The following is a 17405-nucleotide window of genomic DNA, read 5'->3' as shown; positions in this document are numbered from 1 at the left end:
TCTACACCATATGTTACCTGCTATCAATATATATATTATTCTTACTATTGTTCTTATTATCATATGTAACAGCATCAATAGGAGGATATATAGATGCATGGAGTAAATATTAATTCGAACATTTCTATTATTTTTAAACAAACGTTTAGGTCAATTGAGTATTGATTAGTTAATAAGCTTTGAGATTAAAACTTGATAAGTATTTATAGAGGTATTTATAAATTATTGATAAAAAGAATTGTCATAAGAAAAAAACCCTTAAACTTGCATTTTTAGAGTGAATACCTCACCCGATCCTGACAATTATTTCGAAAGGATAATGAAACCTCTCAAAAAAAAAACACCCAATTCGGTTCCTGATCTTTTTTTTTTGGACTGATTAGTCTTTGTGCAAAAAAAAAAAATAACATTAATTTTTTTTTTGCACAGAAATCTCATTATCCTTTCGAGATAATTGTCAAGGGTCGGATTGAGTTTTTTCTTTTGTTAAGGACCTCGTTGTTTTTCAAGATAATTATCATGACTATTTTTAATTTTTCTAGCATTTTTTTATCATATGAAAATCTAAAGTTATGAGCATTTATCAACACTTATATTGATTCCATTGAAATTTCTTCTTAATTCTTAAGTAGGTGGGGAAGCAAATGGAAATATGAGTGTATTATCAACCATACAAAATGAATTTTGTGGTTCTAATATAAGTTTAATTCTTCCCACGTGAAGAAGATGACAGCTCATACAATTTTATAGTACAATTTATTAAATGTAGAAAAAAAACTTTTTTATTTTTCAATCTAATCTAAAATTTTCTCTAAACATTAAAAGTTGTCTCTATCCAAGAACCAGAGCTTTGGAGAGAAGTGACGCAAGCATGGACTATTGGATGGCGTCATTTTCTAATTATTAGGTGTTTATATATTTTCTTAAAAGTGCTGTTAAATTAGGCTTTTTTTTTTTTTTTTATATGAAAGTAAAAGTGGTGATATATCTTAATATTATAATTTTTGGTGTTATTTAAAAGTGTGAAAGATACACAAATCTCCCTCGATCCGATTTCTCTTCTCTCACAAATCCCTTAGTCCGATTTTACAAATCTCTTAGTCCGATTTATGTATCCTCACAAATCAGACAATCTGATTTCTGTACTTCTCATAAATCATCGGACGATTCGATTTTTGTTTATCTAATTAAACGGTTCCACATTTGAGAATAATGTAAACTCCGGTTAAATTAGTAGATAATTAGTCAATAAATTAATTTTTAATAAGGAATATTAGAAACGCGAATATTATATCAAATTAGGATAGAGCTCATCGAAACGAAAATTTTGACACCAATTTCAAAAAAATCAGTCCAAGATAGGACCGAACGGGCCGAACCGATTGAACCGGACCCAAACCGGGCTGAGGGCCCAATTAGTCCAACAATTAAAAAGAGCCACGGGCTCTTGTTTCTCTTCATTTCCCTCAACGACGCAACAAGCCTCCCAGGGAAGAGAAGAAGAGAAATTCGTTTACGGTGAATTCAATTTTCCGTAACTTTCCCGTTCGAGCTTCAATCGTCGCACCGTTTGCGGCTACGCGTTCACCACATCGAGCTCTACATTTCTATCGGAAAAATTTCATAGGTAACTCATTATTTTACACTCAGCCTTTATTTTCCCCAATTTTCGAATTTTAAGTGGGAATGTTAAATTTCTTTGATTTCTGATGTTTTAGGATCCAATTAGCTTGAGAGAAACGTTCACTCTTGCTTACGTGAAGCTTGGGTAAGGTGAGGATACGATAATTCTATTTTATTTTCATTGAATTTGAGCTTTGAGTATTAAATTGGATATATGTGTGTTATGAATGTGTATTAGGTTGTGAATAAATAATTGGAGCTTGAAATTGTGAATACTGGAACTTGGAGGAAGCGGATTAGTTGAGTTTTGAGGGTCTGTCTTGGTTTTGAATAAATAGCTTTGGTCGTTACGTGGAAATTGGCCAAGGTATGATTTAGGTTTCTTGCATTTAATATATAATGTTCTGTGAAAACTTAGACTAGATGACTATAGGATAAGTTGGAATGCAGGTGTATGTTTAATGTTTAGTAATTTGTCGATGAATATATATTTGGTTGCAATTTATTGGATAATTAGTTATTAATTTTGGATGGTGAATGTTGCTATGTAATTTGGAGAGAATTATGGTTGAATGTTACTGTTGATATATAATATATAATGTCCTGAATTAGTCCCACATTGTTTAGGATAGCAAATGGAGTGGGTGGCCTAGGCTATAAATATGAGGCTAAGTTCTCCATTTGTTTTTGCACCAGTCAGAAACACTTTAAGCTTGTATCTAATTTTTCTTTTTCTTTGTACTCTTTGATTAGAGAGTGTTCTGAGGTGTAGTTAAATATTTGCTTTGAGAGAGTGTGAGTGTACTGGGGTGCCGGTGTTAGAGAGAAAGAAGTCTATGTGTTGTAACAATTTTCACATAGTGATATTCTTTGGTTGTCATTTGACAAGGGCCGTGGTTTTTTCTCCGGTAATTGGAGTTTTCACGTTAAATTCTTGTGTTATGATTGTATCTATTTTATTTCTCTGTCAAAGGTGTTTTCTCAAGGGAGAATGGTGTCTTATTCCCAACAGGTATTAAGTTACTTGACTTTTTATATGGTTCAACTTATTACTTTTTTTTTTTACTAAAAATAGAAAAACTCAAATCCACTATCTTTTAGGTGAGTATGAAAAAATTATACCATTTGAGATATAATTTTAACAGGTTGAACTTATTACTTATCTCTAAATTAATTAGCTTAAATACTTAATAATAACTCTCTCATCACTTTCGGAAACAAAATATTGAAAGGGTACTCACTTTTATGGGTTATCATCATGCAAAGTCCATGCCCTATGCTAAAATTGTGGCTATTATAATATTATTCTATTAATTTGGTAGCTGCCCTTTTCACTTTTTCTAGAAAGCACCAAAGCATCCCTTTCTATTACCACGTTGCCAAATTGCTTAGCTTCTGCAGAAAATCATGAAGGATTTCTATTCTAACATATATATTAAGCGTCAATGGAATTTTATTTGCTAATAATAATTCTTTCTTTCAACATTTTTGAGAAAATTGTGAGTGGATATGAAAATTGAAATTTAATTATAATCTTGTGCAAAACTTCTCAACACTTCATGATAGGATCTCGTTAAGGAGACAATGAACTATTTGTACAATGTGTACAATGAGCTATTGAGTTACAAAATGAACATCTCCCATATTATCTAGAATAGTCATCCGAGTATTAGGGATAATAAACATCTTTCCAAAAATTTAAACTGATTTTGGGATTTACCAAGGATTGAACTCTTGACTTTTCGGATCTAACATTCTAATATCATGTCATGATACCACTCATCACAAAAGTTTCAGCTGATGGGAAAAGATAACATTAATAATTATATCTCTAATACTCATTAAACTTCCATTGTACACATTATACAAATATTCCATTAACTCCTCATACTTTTCCTTGATAATATATATATAGTACCTTATATTAATTAGGGGCCTTTAATTCCCGACATGGGTTGAAATTTAATTTGACACTTCTTTTGTTGCTAAATTTATACTAACATGTATTTTATTTTTTCTTTTTTTTTTATCTCAATTTGACAGTCTAAAAATTAATCTAAATCTAAATTTCATTTATATTTAAATATAGTAGTAAACTAACCACTAAATCAATTCAAATTGATTCGTATTATCGCATACATTTCATAATTTAAACATTACTTTTTATATACTATACAATATGCCTCTCTCTCTCTCTCAATTGAGTTAACAAGTACCTTTAGAACATTATTTATTAAAACATATATTAAATATATATGAAAAAATTTAAAAAATTAAAATTTGTAGTTTACAAAGTATTTAATGATTGTACGAAGAATATATTAAAAACATTAAAAAATTTTAATATAAGTAACCTTAATACTTTTTATAAACTACTTTAATTTCTTGTATGTATATAGTTATCATTATCCATTTTAATGTTGTAGATAGTAATAACATCAATAAAACAAACCCACTTAGTTAATGGTAGCTTTAGTATACTAGTATCTTCCATAATTACCAATGAATGTGGGTAATCCAAGCACCATTATTGTTGGCTGTGAAAAGCCATGATGAGATGTTAGTGAACCATTAATTTATGTTGTACATTGATTAATTGAGTTTATCCCAAAGTGATGATGCTTTTGTCTCGTGAATTGAAGTATGACACTTTGTTCTAATTTGAAATTTTTTTTTTATCAAATTGCCGATACAAAACCAGTCAAAGATTTATATTTTATATATTGTATATACTTAAACACACCTAATTACAAGTTACAACCAATGCAATCACATGGCTGGTCACATGTTTTGTCTCATTTGATTAACACATCATTTGGCCTATATATAATTATTGAAAATAAAGAAGTGTAGTTAGTGATTAAATATCTCCATTTTGGCTCAATCTTATTAATTATGAGGATTTTGCTAAGTAGATGATTTGCTAAAGAAATTAAAACAAAACAAAACAAAAAGAAAGAAGAAAAGTAAAACATTTTTGCTTTGTTTTTCCATTTAATTTGAAGAACTCTTCTGATCATCATGAAGATATATAGTTGTTATTTTATGAGGAAAAGAATATATATATCTTCAGTTATATGCTTACTTTTGCTTTAATTTGTAGAATGATTTTTTATTTAAAATAAGTGTACATTAAAATTAGTTATTAATATAAAATATATATTAAAAATAAATTAAACTGCATGAATTTTGCTTACTCTTTAAATTATATTATCTAAATATAAAGTGTTGGAAATAATGGTGTTGAATCTTTTATTTGATTATTTGTTCCATACAACAAATAAAAGTGATTTTATCCAAAAAGTAAAATTATTATTCTTCAAAAAGTTGATATATATTCTTTAGCATGTGACCCTTTCCACCTTTCAAACAGATTCTTCCCAAGTATGTGACCATTTCAATCAAGATTCATTGATGCTTAAGTGTTATTAAGCAATCATTTCTAACTGTATATGCGATTAATGAATTATATTATTTCAGCTATTTTTATTTTATATATTAATTTAATACCTACTTTTTATTATTAGAATAATAATAAATAACTTTATACTTCATAATCTAACAACTAAAAAAAAATAGAACCAATTACATAGAAAAAAAATAAACATTCTCAAAAAAACTAAAAAGTAAATCAATCAAATAGAAATTAGTTAGCAAATTATTATTGTTGCTTTAATTTATATCCCTTGAAGTTAGAAAACAAATTATTTTTGCATGATCAAACTAGATAGAAAGTTCAAAACAATTTTTTTTTTCCTTAAAGAAAGAAAAATCTTAAATACCTTATCTCCCTTTTTTGAGAGAAGAGTATATATACAATTACAAAAGGACAATGCATATATCTTTTGATTTCCTTTAATTTATTCCCAAGTTTCCCACTGAATCCAAGTTCTTCCCTTGATGTTTGGTTAAGGAGCATTGTCTAGTGCTTATCAATTGGTTGAGAATAAAGTTCCCACATGAAACCTACTTTAATTTCTTTTCCAAAACCTTACAATATGGCATCCTATAGTGTATATTTTTCTTATCCTAGTAGCCATTTATTTTGTCAATCATATCAAGATATGTAGCATTCAAAGTTTAATTTTACTAGAATCTAAAAAGAAAAATGGTTGAGTAGTATACTTAAAAAAATTAATCCAAGTAATTAATTAATATAAGGGTAAAGTATACTTTTTGTCCTTGAAATTTGGTAAAAAATTTAAAAATATACTTAAGTTTTATTTTGTTTCAATTTTATCTTATAAGTTTTCGATTTGCATCAAATATACACTCGATGGCTAAATTTTCAAAAAATTTAAGACCAATCTAATAATAATATTTGAAAATTATGCTTGATTTGGTTGTATTAAGAGTTGTTCTTATAAAATTGTTATTGAATTGGTCTTAAATTTTTTTAAAAATTAGCCGTCGGGAATATATTTGATGCAAATCGAAAACTTTTGTGACAAAATTGAAACAAAATAAAACTTAGCGATATTTTTAAAACTTTTGTCAAACTTCAGAAACAAAAAATATATTTTACCCTTAATATAATTAATCTGTCTTAGTAAGATAAAACTTTATAATTGTTATATTAAAAAAAAAAAAAAAATTTAGGTGGATTTGATATTTGTTAGTCCATTATTAATATTAAGAAATAATACCCACCATCACATTCTTATAGAATTTGAAACCTTAGTTAAATCAATGTTATGTTGACACATACACAACTTGCAACACTAATACCTTAAATAAAAGATTATTAGATATGCATAATAGGGAGACAATGATAGGTTTAAAAATTAAAGAATAATTAAGATGTCATTGTATGTGAATAGTAATAATACATAAAACAATAATGTTCTTTTTTTTAAAAAAAATATATATATATATATATATATGTCTGGCCATAAAGACAAATAATACAGCATATAGTTGTGTGTAGAAATAATATATATTAGCCAACCCATGTGTACATATATTATATGCATGGTTCCAAAATAGCCTAAGTTTCCTAAGAAGCAAAAAATGGTAGAAGAAGAGATGAGAAAAATGAAGAAGTTGAGCTACCAAATTGTAACTGGGAGGTGGTTCATGATCTTTGCCTCATGCTTAATCATGTCAGTCTCAGGAGCAACATACATGTTTGGTTTATACTCCAATGAAGTCAAATCCTCATTGGGATATGACCAATCTACCCTCAACTTGATTAGCTTCTTCAAGGACCTTGGTGCAAATCTTGGCATATTCTCAGGGCTTATCAATGAACTCACACCTCCATGGGTGATTCTCTCCATTGGTGCAGCCATGAACTTCTTTGGTTACTTCATGGTTTGGCTCTCTGTCACTGGCCACGTTGCAATTCCCCACGTTTGGCAAATGTGCCTATACTTCTACATTGGTGCACAAATCCTTCCATTCTATACTTTCCTATTTATGTTCCATATGCATCAATTTATTCTCCAAAAAATCAAACGTTTTAAATTTATCTTTGAAAGATACAGTTGTGAATCAAATTAATCATTTCATAAGTTAGATGATAAAACATAGCATAATCATTTTGCCACATATCATCATCTAATTCATTTTATGACACGTGAGATAAGTTTGAACTTTGAGAATCAAATTGATAAATACGTAGTTTTTAGGTAGCGTTTGTTTAAGAAACTAAAAATGAGATTTAGTATTGTGTTTGATGGTTAGAGATTAAAATTAAAAATTCTGTCTCAAAACTCAAAATTTTAGTACCTTCAAAAAGTGAGGATATAAAAAACTTAAATTTTTAGAGATGGAACTGAAATTTTAATATTTCTTTTAAAAAATACCCTTATTTAACTTTTTAAATTTTAAATTTTTTCCTTAATATCTATATTTATCTTAATTTAGACATAAGTTTGAGATATAACATAATCTAGTATATTTTATACTAGACATAATACAAAAACTTAATCTAGTCTCTGTCTCCTTTCCAAACACAGCCTTAGAATGAAGCTATTTAAACTATTAGGCTGCGTTTATTTATAGGGACATGACACTGAGACAGGGACACAGAGTCATGTTTGACAAATGAGACATTGACAAGGACATTGTGTCCAAAGACATTAAATTTGTGTATTTTGTGTCCATCATGACAAAAAGGACACAGAGATATTAACAAGGGATATAACTTATTTTTTATTTTTTCTTTTATTATTATTGTTAACTTTTCATAATTATACTTTTTATTGTTACATTTTTTTTAAAATTTTTTGAATGAAAAAAATGAGAATAAATTAGATTTTTATAATTTGTTCTACTTTATTAACAACAAAATACAAAAATACTAAATTATGTGTGTCTATGTTTATATCTTGTTTTTAGTGTCTTATCTTGTCATGTTCTAAAAAATAAACGCAACTTCAGATATTATCGTACAGTTTTTAATATTCGTATTTATATTTGTATTTGTATTTGTGCGACATAGGAGCTAATTCGCAATCATTTGCCAACACTGGTGCATTGGTAACGTGTGTGAAAAGCTTCCCAAGAAGCCGAGGAAGTGTTATTGGGCTTCTAAAAGGCTATGTTGGACTCAGTGGTGCAATCTTCACTCAACTCTACCATGCTTTTTATGGTGATGATTCTAAGGCTCTCATCTTGCTCATTGGATATCTTCCTGCTGTTATAAGCTTCTTGTTTTTACCCACGGTTCGGATCCTCGACATCGTTCCGCAACGGAAGGAGCTGAGAGTTTTCTACAAGCTTCTGTATATATCACTTGGTGTTGCTGTTTTTCTGATGCTGTTGATTGTGTTACAGAACAGGTTGAGTTTCAACAGGGTTCAGTACATTGTTGATGGCATCTTTGTTCTCTTGTTGCTTCTTCTTCCACTTGTTGTTGTCTTTAGAGAGGAACTTAACATCTTGAAGAATCATCATAATAACATCAATGATGCTTCTTCTTCTTCTTCTTCTTCTGGATTCAAAGTTGTCACACAGGTTCCATCTCCTGCTAATGAATTGTCCCAACTATAATCACACTCACAGGTAGTGTTCAAATTTCAAGTGCAAGTAATTTAGTAACGGGGAATGCTAGGGAACAATGATTATTTTGAACTAACATGAACAATCACTAATCAAATAAAAACACACTACACCTTTAAATTAATCATCTAAATTTTAATATTAAAATAACCATCCGTACACTAGTAAAATAAATATTCGATATATCTATTGTTTACATTATTTAATATTTTTATTATCTACCTATACTTTTTTTTTTAGTAATACTTTTGTTATGTGGATGTTATATATATGTTAGTTATTATGTCCAATATCTTATTAGATTGGTAAGTAATTTAATATAAAATTCAAGAGAAAATAAGAATGTGTTTAGTAGTTAAGACAAGACAATAATATATAAATAAAGAGAAAAAAAAAATACTCTTTAGTAGAAGAATAAAATATAAATAAAAATTTAGTTAATCTGTGTTTTAAAGTTACATGATAAATTTATGTTAGTTAAATGTTTTAAATTTCTTTTATTTAATAAATTTAAAACAAATACATAAAAAACTTATTATTTTTTGTATTTTTAATAAAAAAATTAATTTATAATTTTAACATATATCTTTCTTAGAACACAAGATAAATAGCCCTATAAATAATTTATTTTTTGAGTGTTAAATATATTTTTTATCTCTTTGTTCTTTCAGTATTAGATGTCATGTCTTAACTAGTAAATATGATTTAAGATAATAAAAAATAATAGAAAGTTTGTCTCTTTGTTATTGTTTAAAATTTAGACGGATAAAAATTGGATAAATTATTGTGTAAAAAAATCTTTTTTTGTCAAACATATTTGTGCCTCTCCTAGTATAAACAAAACATTAATATTTTGTATCAAAATGCAATAAATTTTTTTATTTTTTCTTTTAATTACAGTGCCATTTCACATGGTGAAACTTCATGTCTAAGCAACATATTCAAACCCCCAAGCAGGGGAGAGGACTACACAATCTTGCAAGCACTTTTCAGCATTGACATGTTAATCCTCTTCATAGCAACAACATTTGGTGTTGGTGGAACATTAACAGCACTAGACAACTTGGGACAAATTGGTAAATCATTGGGTTATCCCAAGAAGAGCCTCACAACATTTGTATCCCTAGTTAGCATATGGAACTACCTCGGACACGCCTCTTCAGGTTTCGCGTCCGAGGTATTCCTAAAAAAATACAAGTTCCCCCCGCCGTTGATGCTCTCCCTTGTCATGCTTCTATCTTGTGTCGGCCACCTTCTAATCGCGCTTGGAATCCCAAATTCATTATACTTTGCCTCCGTGATCATCGGATTCTGCTTTGGAGCCATATGGCCATTAATGTTTGCAATCATATCCGAAATTTTTGGACTCAAGTACTACTCAACATTGTACAATTTTGGAGCTGTGGCTAGCCCTGTTGGATCATTCATACTAAATGTGAAAGTAACAGGCTCTTTGTATGATAAAAAAGCTTTGAAGCAATTGGAAATGAAAGGACTACAAAGAAAAGTTGGACAAGACTTAACTTGTTTAGGAGTACAATGTTATAGGTTGCCATTTTTCATAATCACAGCATCAACATTAGTTGCTTGTTTAGTCTCATTTATTTTGGTCTTGAGGACTAGGGAATTCTATAAAGGTGACATTTATAAGAAGTTTAGGGTGAAAATTCAGACACATGCAGGGACGGATCCAGGAATTTAACTATGGAGGGGCCAAAATTAAAATTTTATATAATCAAATATAATGTCATATATTTAATAATAAATATAATTATAATTAATTTTTTAATTAAAAAATTAATAAATATTTATTAAATAAAAGAATTATTATCTCAATTTTTATAATTTTTTTCATAATTTTTTATGATTTTACATCTAATAAAATATAAAATTATCTATTTTTAAATATTTTGTTAATTAATTTACTTTAATAAGTATTTATGTGCCGCGAATTAAATTTTTATGTTTTATATCATTATAAAATATGACATAAAATAATATAAATTAATCTCACTAACAATTTTGTTATGTGAATTTAAAATATACTAAAGTATTTTTATATAATAATAGAGGTAAAAGTAATAAAAAAAGAAACAACTAAATTACCAATTAAAAAAAGAATAATATTATTGTAAATAATATTAAAGTATTTTTTATATAATTATAGAAGTTAAAATTAATTTAAAAAAATAAATATAAAAAGAACTTTAAATCAAATAAAAAAATACAAATAATATAAATGTATGTAGAGAAATTTAAACTCTAATACATAAAAAATATTAACTCTTTTTATTATTATTACACTATTAAATTTTACTCTATATAATACATCTATTATAATAATATATGAGTTTAAAATTTGTTGGGGGGGCCAAGGCCATCACTTGTCCCCCCTTAAATCCGTCCCTGAAATGGGCTACATTGAAAGCACTTCAAGCATTCTCACTACCATCTCCGACCTCTTCAGACTAGACGAAAGAAGTCGGAGATAGTAGTAGGGTGCTTGAAATATATTCACGTCAACTCCAAAATGGCTGTTAGGGGTACCCGCAAGAGAAAAAATATTTTATAAAAGTACTTGTATTTAAATAACATGTGAAAAATAGAATTGAAATTAATGGATTCAAAGATATTGAGAATTTTGAATTTATAGAAAAAAAAAAGGAGAAAAAACTAGTGAAGTGACTAATTTGTGAAGTGACTAATTTGGTGCACGACATTCAATTTCAGGGACTAAAATGAGTTACTTAACGCAAAGTAAGAGACTAATTTGGTGCATCTACAATAATGACATAATAGATGACACGTGGACGACTACTGTTGCGACACGTGGCACAAACAGACATGTGACCAAAAAGCACTGTAACACGTGGCACAACCATCCATGTCAACATGCCACGTGTCCCTGGTCAACACATCATCATACTATTACATGTAGCTAAATCATGGAGCGACACATGTCACTAACAGCCTACGTCATCAAGTCATGTAATCACGTCCTTAATGGAAAATAGGTTAAAGACAAACATGGTGCATTTTTGTCCATCTCAGAGACGTAATTGGTACAATTAGAATCTCAGAGACAATTTTAGTGCACGACGTCAATCTCAAAAACCATTTTAAGATTTAACTCGTGTACATATACTTAGAATTTAAGAATGTGTTAATGTATCTACTAATATATATGATAGCATCCTACCGTGTGACTTTTAAAAATTTATTTTTACGTATATTCTCAGAAACTAAAGATCATATTATTTATTTGCTATTTTTATCTTTTTAAAATTAGTAAAATACACAACCAAAAAATAAAAAATTTATTCGTTCAAAAGCATAAATAAAAACTCAACATTTTCATGTATTTTATGTCTAATCCCAAAGTAAGAGTGAATAGTATAACGAAAAAGAAATAAAATTAAAATAACTAATAAAAAAAATACGAAATACATATGATATAATTTAATTCATTATTTAAAAATAATTATTCAAATAAAAAGATACATAGAAAAAATTAGTAATCTATGTGTAAGTTTTATTTTATAATATAAAAAAAGAATTAATTCAACTGATTTATGAAATCATTAATAAATAAGGTTATCAAATTTTTACATATGATCACTCAAATATGATTTTAACCAAACCAGCTTTTCCATCACAAGCTCTGATTGTTACAAGAGAGAGAGTAAAGGCAAGTGTTCATAAACAAAAATTTCAGGGAGAATTTCTGTACTTTGTATGTGTACCGTAGTGTGACCCTAGACTTTTTGCTAGATTTATGTTACCCTATCTGCTAGTACCCAGCAAAAGGGAAATTAGTAATTATAAGGGGGACACATTTTATAATGATTTCGTCGCTCAAATTATGTAACGGAAATACATATTGCCAAATTATTCTTCCTAAATCGGCAAAAAAAAAAGATACCACTTTAAAATGGATTCAGTCGGTATATAAATTTCTATACTAGACATATTCATAAATAAAATAACTTGAGAGTCAACAGTTCGTTACACGTGAGAGTTCAATTAGTTACTCTGTGCTATTTAAGCAATGCAGTTCAAACAGTTATTGAACAATACAATTACAATCTGAAGCTCACTCTCAAATCCTCTCTTCTCTCACCTCATCTCAAATCCCTCTTTTCCTCATCCTCTCCAACTGAGGCCTGGTATCATTTCATTCGCTTACAGTTATACCATCAACCCACAACCCACTCAAGTTCTAGTTCTTGTTTTTGTTCATCACATCATTCTATTTCTCTCAATCAGTGATCCAACCCAATCTAAAATCAAGTAAATAATCTCTTTATTATTACTTAATATTTTATTTTGGCTACAAACATGTACCATTTTATATACAAAAATGTTTCACATATGTATGATAAGTTCGTTCGAAATTGAAGTCCTGTGGTTTTGGTGCCCACATGTTTTTCTCTTTGCCATTGGTTTTCCTTAGCTATGTACACACTACAAAATCATTGCAAAATTATAATAGCATCTTTGAATATGGCAACGAAGAAAATCCGATATAGTTGTGTTTAGTTTGACAATTTACGGTGTTTGTATACAAAGGATGCTAGTTCGCTGGGTTCCACCGTCTGAAGGGGCTATCAAACTCAACGTCGATGGAAGTTCAAGAGGAAATCCAGGAAGAGCCGGATGTGGTGGCTTGCTTAGAGATCAAGATGGCAACTGCATTACCGGATTCGTCAGTCATATTGGTTTCGCCGGCAGCATTGCAGCGGAACTGGTAGCTATTCGCCATGGTTTGTGGTTGGCGTGGCAGTTTGGGTACAGAAAGGTGGAATGTGAAAGTGATTGCATGGTGGCTCTCGAGATTATTCATGACAATGCCTGAGACTTCCCGGAATTCGCAGATATTGTAGAAGAAATTCTTCAGTTCATGCTTCTTGAGTGGGATGTCACTATCTACCATGTCATGAGAGAAGCAAATTCGTGTGCTGATTTTCTGGCAAAAATAGGTTCTTGTTCGAGTTCTGCATTTTCTCTTCTGAATAGGCCTCCGCCGGAACTCACTCACCTTCTTCTTGCCGACTCCAAGGGTGTTCTTTATTCTAGAGCTTAGTTGTATGAGGTTTTAAAAATTGTTGAGTTTTTTTTCATTATTCCTTAAATTATGCATGGTTGATGTACTCTTTTTCCTCTATTGGATTTTTTCCCAAGCTCCATGGGTTTTGTCCATAGGGGTTTTTTAAGGAGGCATAACCTACATAAGCCGAGTATCCATATAGTCGATACCAATCTTGGTGGAACAATGTACTATTCAGAACTATGTAACATATTCAATTTCAATGAAATTACAAAATTTCTGGAGAAATTATTCAATTCTATATTAACTGTTAATAATTGTCAATTATGTTCATCAGTGCTAATGTAATATTTATCAAACTATAGATATATAAATACATAGATCATATATTTGCTTTAAATAAGTCATAGCTAGATTCTCCAATTCAATTCATTTTGCGGCAGTTATCTCTAATTTGACCCTTGGAACCTTCTTTGATATCAAGCAAGCTCATTTTGACCATGGCTTGTTGCAAATCCAAGAAGAACAAGGCTTGGTTCTGTGCATAAGAGTTGACAAAATTCCTAGCTCTTGGACTAGTGAACGATGTTTGATCACAAATTGTCGAAATCATCCCTTGTTTCATCGAAGGGCTGCTCAGCATTGTCACCGGCACTGCATGTTCTGGACAGTGTCTTTGCAAATTCTGAGTTCAAATTTGGATCTACTTTTGTTAGCCTGTTCTTGAAAGAAGAACACCTACCTACTCCTATTGTGTGAGCCCCTGAAGATTCAAAACCACAAAACATTATTAAAAATGTTTCCTTGTTGCATAATCTCTATCAACTATTCTATTTGAAAATTATATGCATTTCTAGTTTAATATATAGATATTCTGTAACAGAAGGAATGACATAGTGAAAGCTAGTAATTATTAATTTAGAAGCTATTCATCAAGAAGCATGTATATATAGATAGAAATAGAAGCATAGGGACATATATGTATATTAATTACCAGAGAGAGCCACCATCTCTTGTGCTGAAAAGCCATGTTGGCCAAACATCTTGATGAGATCAGAAGCATTGAAGTTGGGAGATGGCAGATTAATGGTATCCTCAATTTTGGACCTTGTTCCATCTTTTCTTCCCTTTGGTATGTCATAAACTGGCCCCCCTGCCTGCTCATTGTGCCATTCATAATATATATTAGTATAAAATTAATGGTAAATAGAAAAATATATAAGTAGGTTGATCTTACAAAGAAAACTGCATCCCTAGCAGCTAAAGCAAGAATATCAGCACATGAAACTACTTCAGGGCATTGTCTTTCAAGCTCTTCTTTGATGTCATCAATGATTTCATAGCCTCTCAAACTCAAATTTGCTGGTGAATTCTTTTCTGCTTTGTTACCCTTTGTGGAATCAATCAAAATTGATCCATCACATCCCTAGTAGCAGATCACACAACCATACATATATGTTAGAATATTTATAATCTGCAATATATGTTGAATTTTATGGCAGAAAAATGGATACAACATGCATGACATCTTTTTAGTGAGTTACTTATTTACTATACCAATTGAAATTTTATATTAATATTGAGCTATATTTCTAATTTTTATAACAAATTTGATATTTATTCCAAAAACATTTATAATTACCAAGTCAATAATGTTATTCTTCAACATTAAAAAAATGAAGAATTATAAATATTTTTAAAATAAAACACACATTAAATATGTTTTAAGAACATGCAAGTATTTTTCTCTAACTTATTATATTACTCACAGAAACTCCAAAACAAAATCTTCGAACATGATACTGACACCCTATGACCGTAATAACAAACTCAACTAAGTAATTTCGCCAAACAACAACATGATCATTATTAATTACCACAAACTTAATTGAAATAGAAATGAAATTAAGAACCTGAATGAAACAATCATGGAAGTACATTCTGAGAAGAGGAGCAGCAAGTGAAGGATCATCTTCCAATGCCCTATTGATAATGTCCTTAACAACAGATTCAACAAAAGGGCAACTAAACAAATAGTAATTCATGTTCAAACCATCTGCTCCAATTCTGAAACCACTCACAATAATTCCCATCACACCAAACAGTCACCAAATTAGTCATCACTATCTTCAAACACTTCAATGGCCTTTTGTACACCATATTAATCAATGATACACAATACTATATATATATGTGTGTGTGTGTGTGTGTAGCACTAAATTAAAGAACACACTTTACTTAGTGGGAAAAAGCTGGCAGAACAATACATTCATTGTAGAGTGAGGAAACTGCAATATGTATATGTGCTATATATAATGATTGAAAATATACAAAATAAGCACAAAATTAGATTAAGGTGAGATTGAAAGGATAAAAAGTAAATAAAAAAAAATTAAATATCTGGATAGTGGTTTATCGTTTACTTTTGTTTTCTAAATTTCTTGAACCCTACGTAATCATATTGGTCAATATGAATGCTATATATGTATGTGTATATATATGGATGCATGGTGATTGCATTTGCATGTAAGTTGACAATAATAAGGATGTTCACCTATGTATAATTTTATTGAGTTTAATTTTGATGTTATAATTATTTAATTATAATAAATTATTCTTTTATTGTTTAAATTGTATTTTTAAAGAAATTTAATAATTATATTATTTTTTAAAATATCTTTTAATAATTTTTTAATTATTAAATTATAATTTTACCAAAATTTTTGTTAACAATTTTTTTTATATTTTACTATTAATTTTTCGATATCTATATATATTATTTTAATATTAAATAAAAAATTTTAGTAAGATTATTTTTCAATATCAATATATATTAATTGTTATACATATTAATAGTGGTAAGATTTTATATTTAATGTTAAAATAATATATATTGATATCAAAAAATTAATGGTAAATATAAAAATAATTATTAACAAAAATTTTAATAAAATCACAATTTAATAATTAAAAAATTATTGAATGGTAGGTATTTTAGAAAAAATAATTTAATTATTAATTTTTTAAAAAATATTTTGATAAAAATATAATTTAATCAATAAAAGAATAATTTATTAAAAGGTATTTTAGTAAGTAAAATTTAATGACAAAAAATAAAATTTTTGTTAATAGGTATTTTTTCAAAAAATAATTTTTTTTTTAAAAATAGATAAAGTTAATATTAGTTAATACAAAAAATTTAAAATGAATTAAAAAAATATTTTTTAAAAGTTAAAAAAGGGAGAAATGTATAATTATAAAATAGAAGAAAAAAGAATGTCATTTTAACATATCGAAAGAGAGGGAGTGAAATTTTCTCTTGTAATTATTGTTATTGTGTGAGTTAGTATAGTGGTTCATACGCGTCTAAGTTACATGCGGGAGAGGTCTTTTATTCCGTGTAATGTATATGTTATGAGCAGCATGCAACTCTCACTGTATTCAATTTTTATCAAATGAAATGAAATAATATGTTGAATTTATGCTTAGTTATATAATCAGATTTGTTCCATTCAAGTGTATATGTAAAGGTAGGATTGTAACTATTCATAACTTTGAATTAGAATCTAGTTTATATATAATATATGAGTAAGGATCAAATAACGTAATTTATTCAAGATATATACATGATAATTAACATAATATATTTATTCAAATAAAATATAAATAAACAAGAATTTTTTATTACATGCTTATTAATGTCTATTTCCATAAAAATTTGGTATAAATA

General features: G+C 28.5%; 2 protein-coding genes and 1 pseudogene across 3 annotated transcripts; 2 read left to right on the top strand and 1 right to left on the bottom strand.

Annotated features, from left to right (window-relative positions):
* Positions 1-6447: 6447 nt before the first annotated feature.
* Positions 6448-9664, top strand: LOC107641460 (protein NUCLEAR FUSION DEFECTIVE 4-like). Its single transcript, XM_088487655.1, has 3 exons — positions 6448-7006; positions 8069-8631; positions 9529-9664. Exons 1-2 carry the CDS (start codon positions 6634-6636, stop codon positions 8617-8619), a joined length of 924 nt encoding a protein of 307 aa, XP_088343781.1. The 5' UTR covers positions 6448-6633; the 3' UTR covers positions 8620-8631; positions 9529-9664.
* On the top strand, positions 8911-10338 carry LOC148566323 (protein NUCLEAR FUSION DEFECTIVE 4-like). The gene is made up of 2 exons (XM_088487504.1): positions 8911-8933; positions 9529-10338. The coding sequence occupies exons 1-2, from the start codon at positions 8911-8913 to the stop codon at positions 10328-10330; spliced, it is 825 nt and encodes a 274-aa protein (XP_088343630.1). The 3' UTR covers positions 10331-10338.
* A 3676-nt stretch (positions 10339-14014) lies between these two features.
* On the bottom strand, positions 14015-15835 carry LOC107644672 (peroxidase 47-like; annotated as a pseudogene). Its single transcript, XR_015883569.1, has 4 exons — positions 15589-15835; positions 14913-15101; positions 14670-14832; positions 14015-14438 (listed from the first exon to the last, which is right to left on the bottom strand). The product of XR_015883569.1 is annotated as a peroxidase 47-like (transcript).
* Between the last annotated feature and the right edge of the window lie 1570 nt (positions 15836-17405).

The sequence above is a fragment of the Arachis ipaensis genome, chromosome B5 (genome assembly GCF_059453495.1).
Source record: "Arachis ipaensis isolate K30076 ecotype BB chromosome B5, ASM5945349v1, whole genome shotgun sequence".
NCBI classification, from domain to species: Eukaryota; Viridiplantae; Streptophyta; class Magnoliopsida; order Fabales; family Fabaceae; genus Arachis; species Arachis ipaensis.
This window is presented reverse-complemented; position numbering and strand designations above follow the sequence as displayed.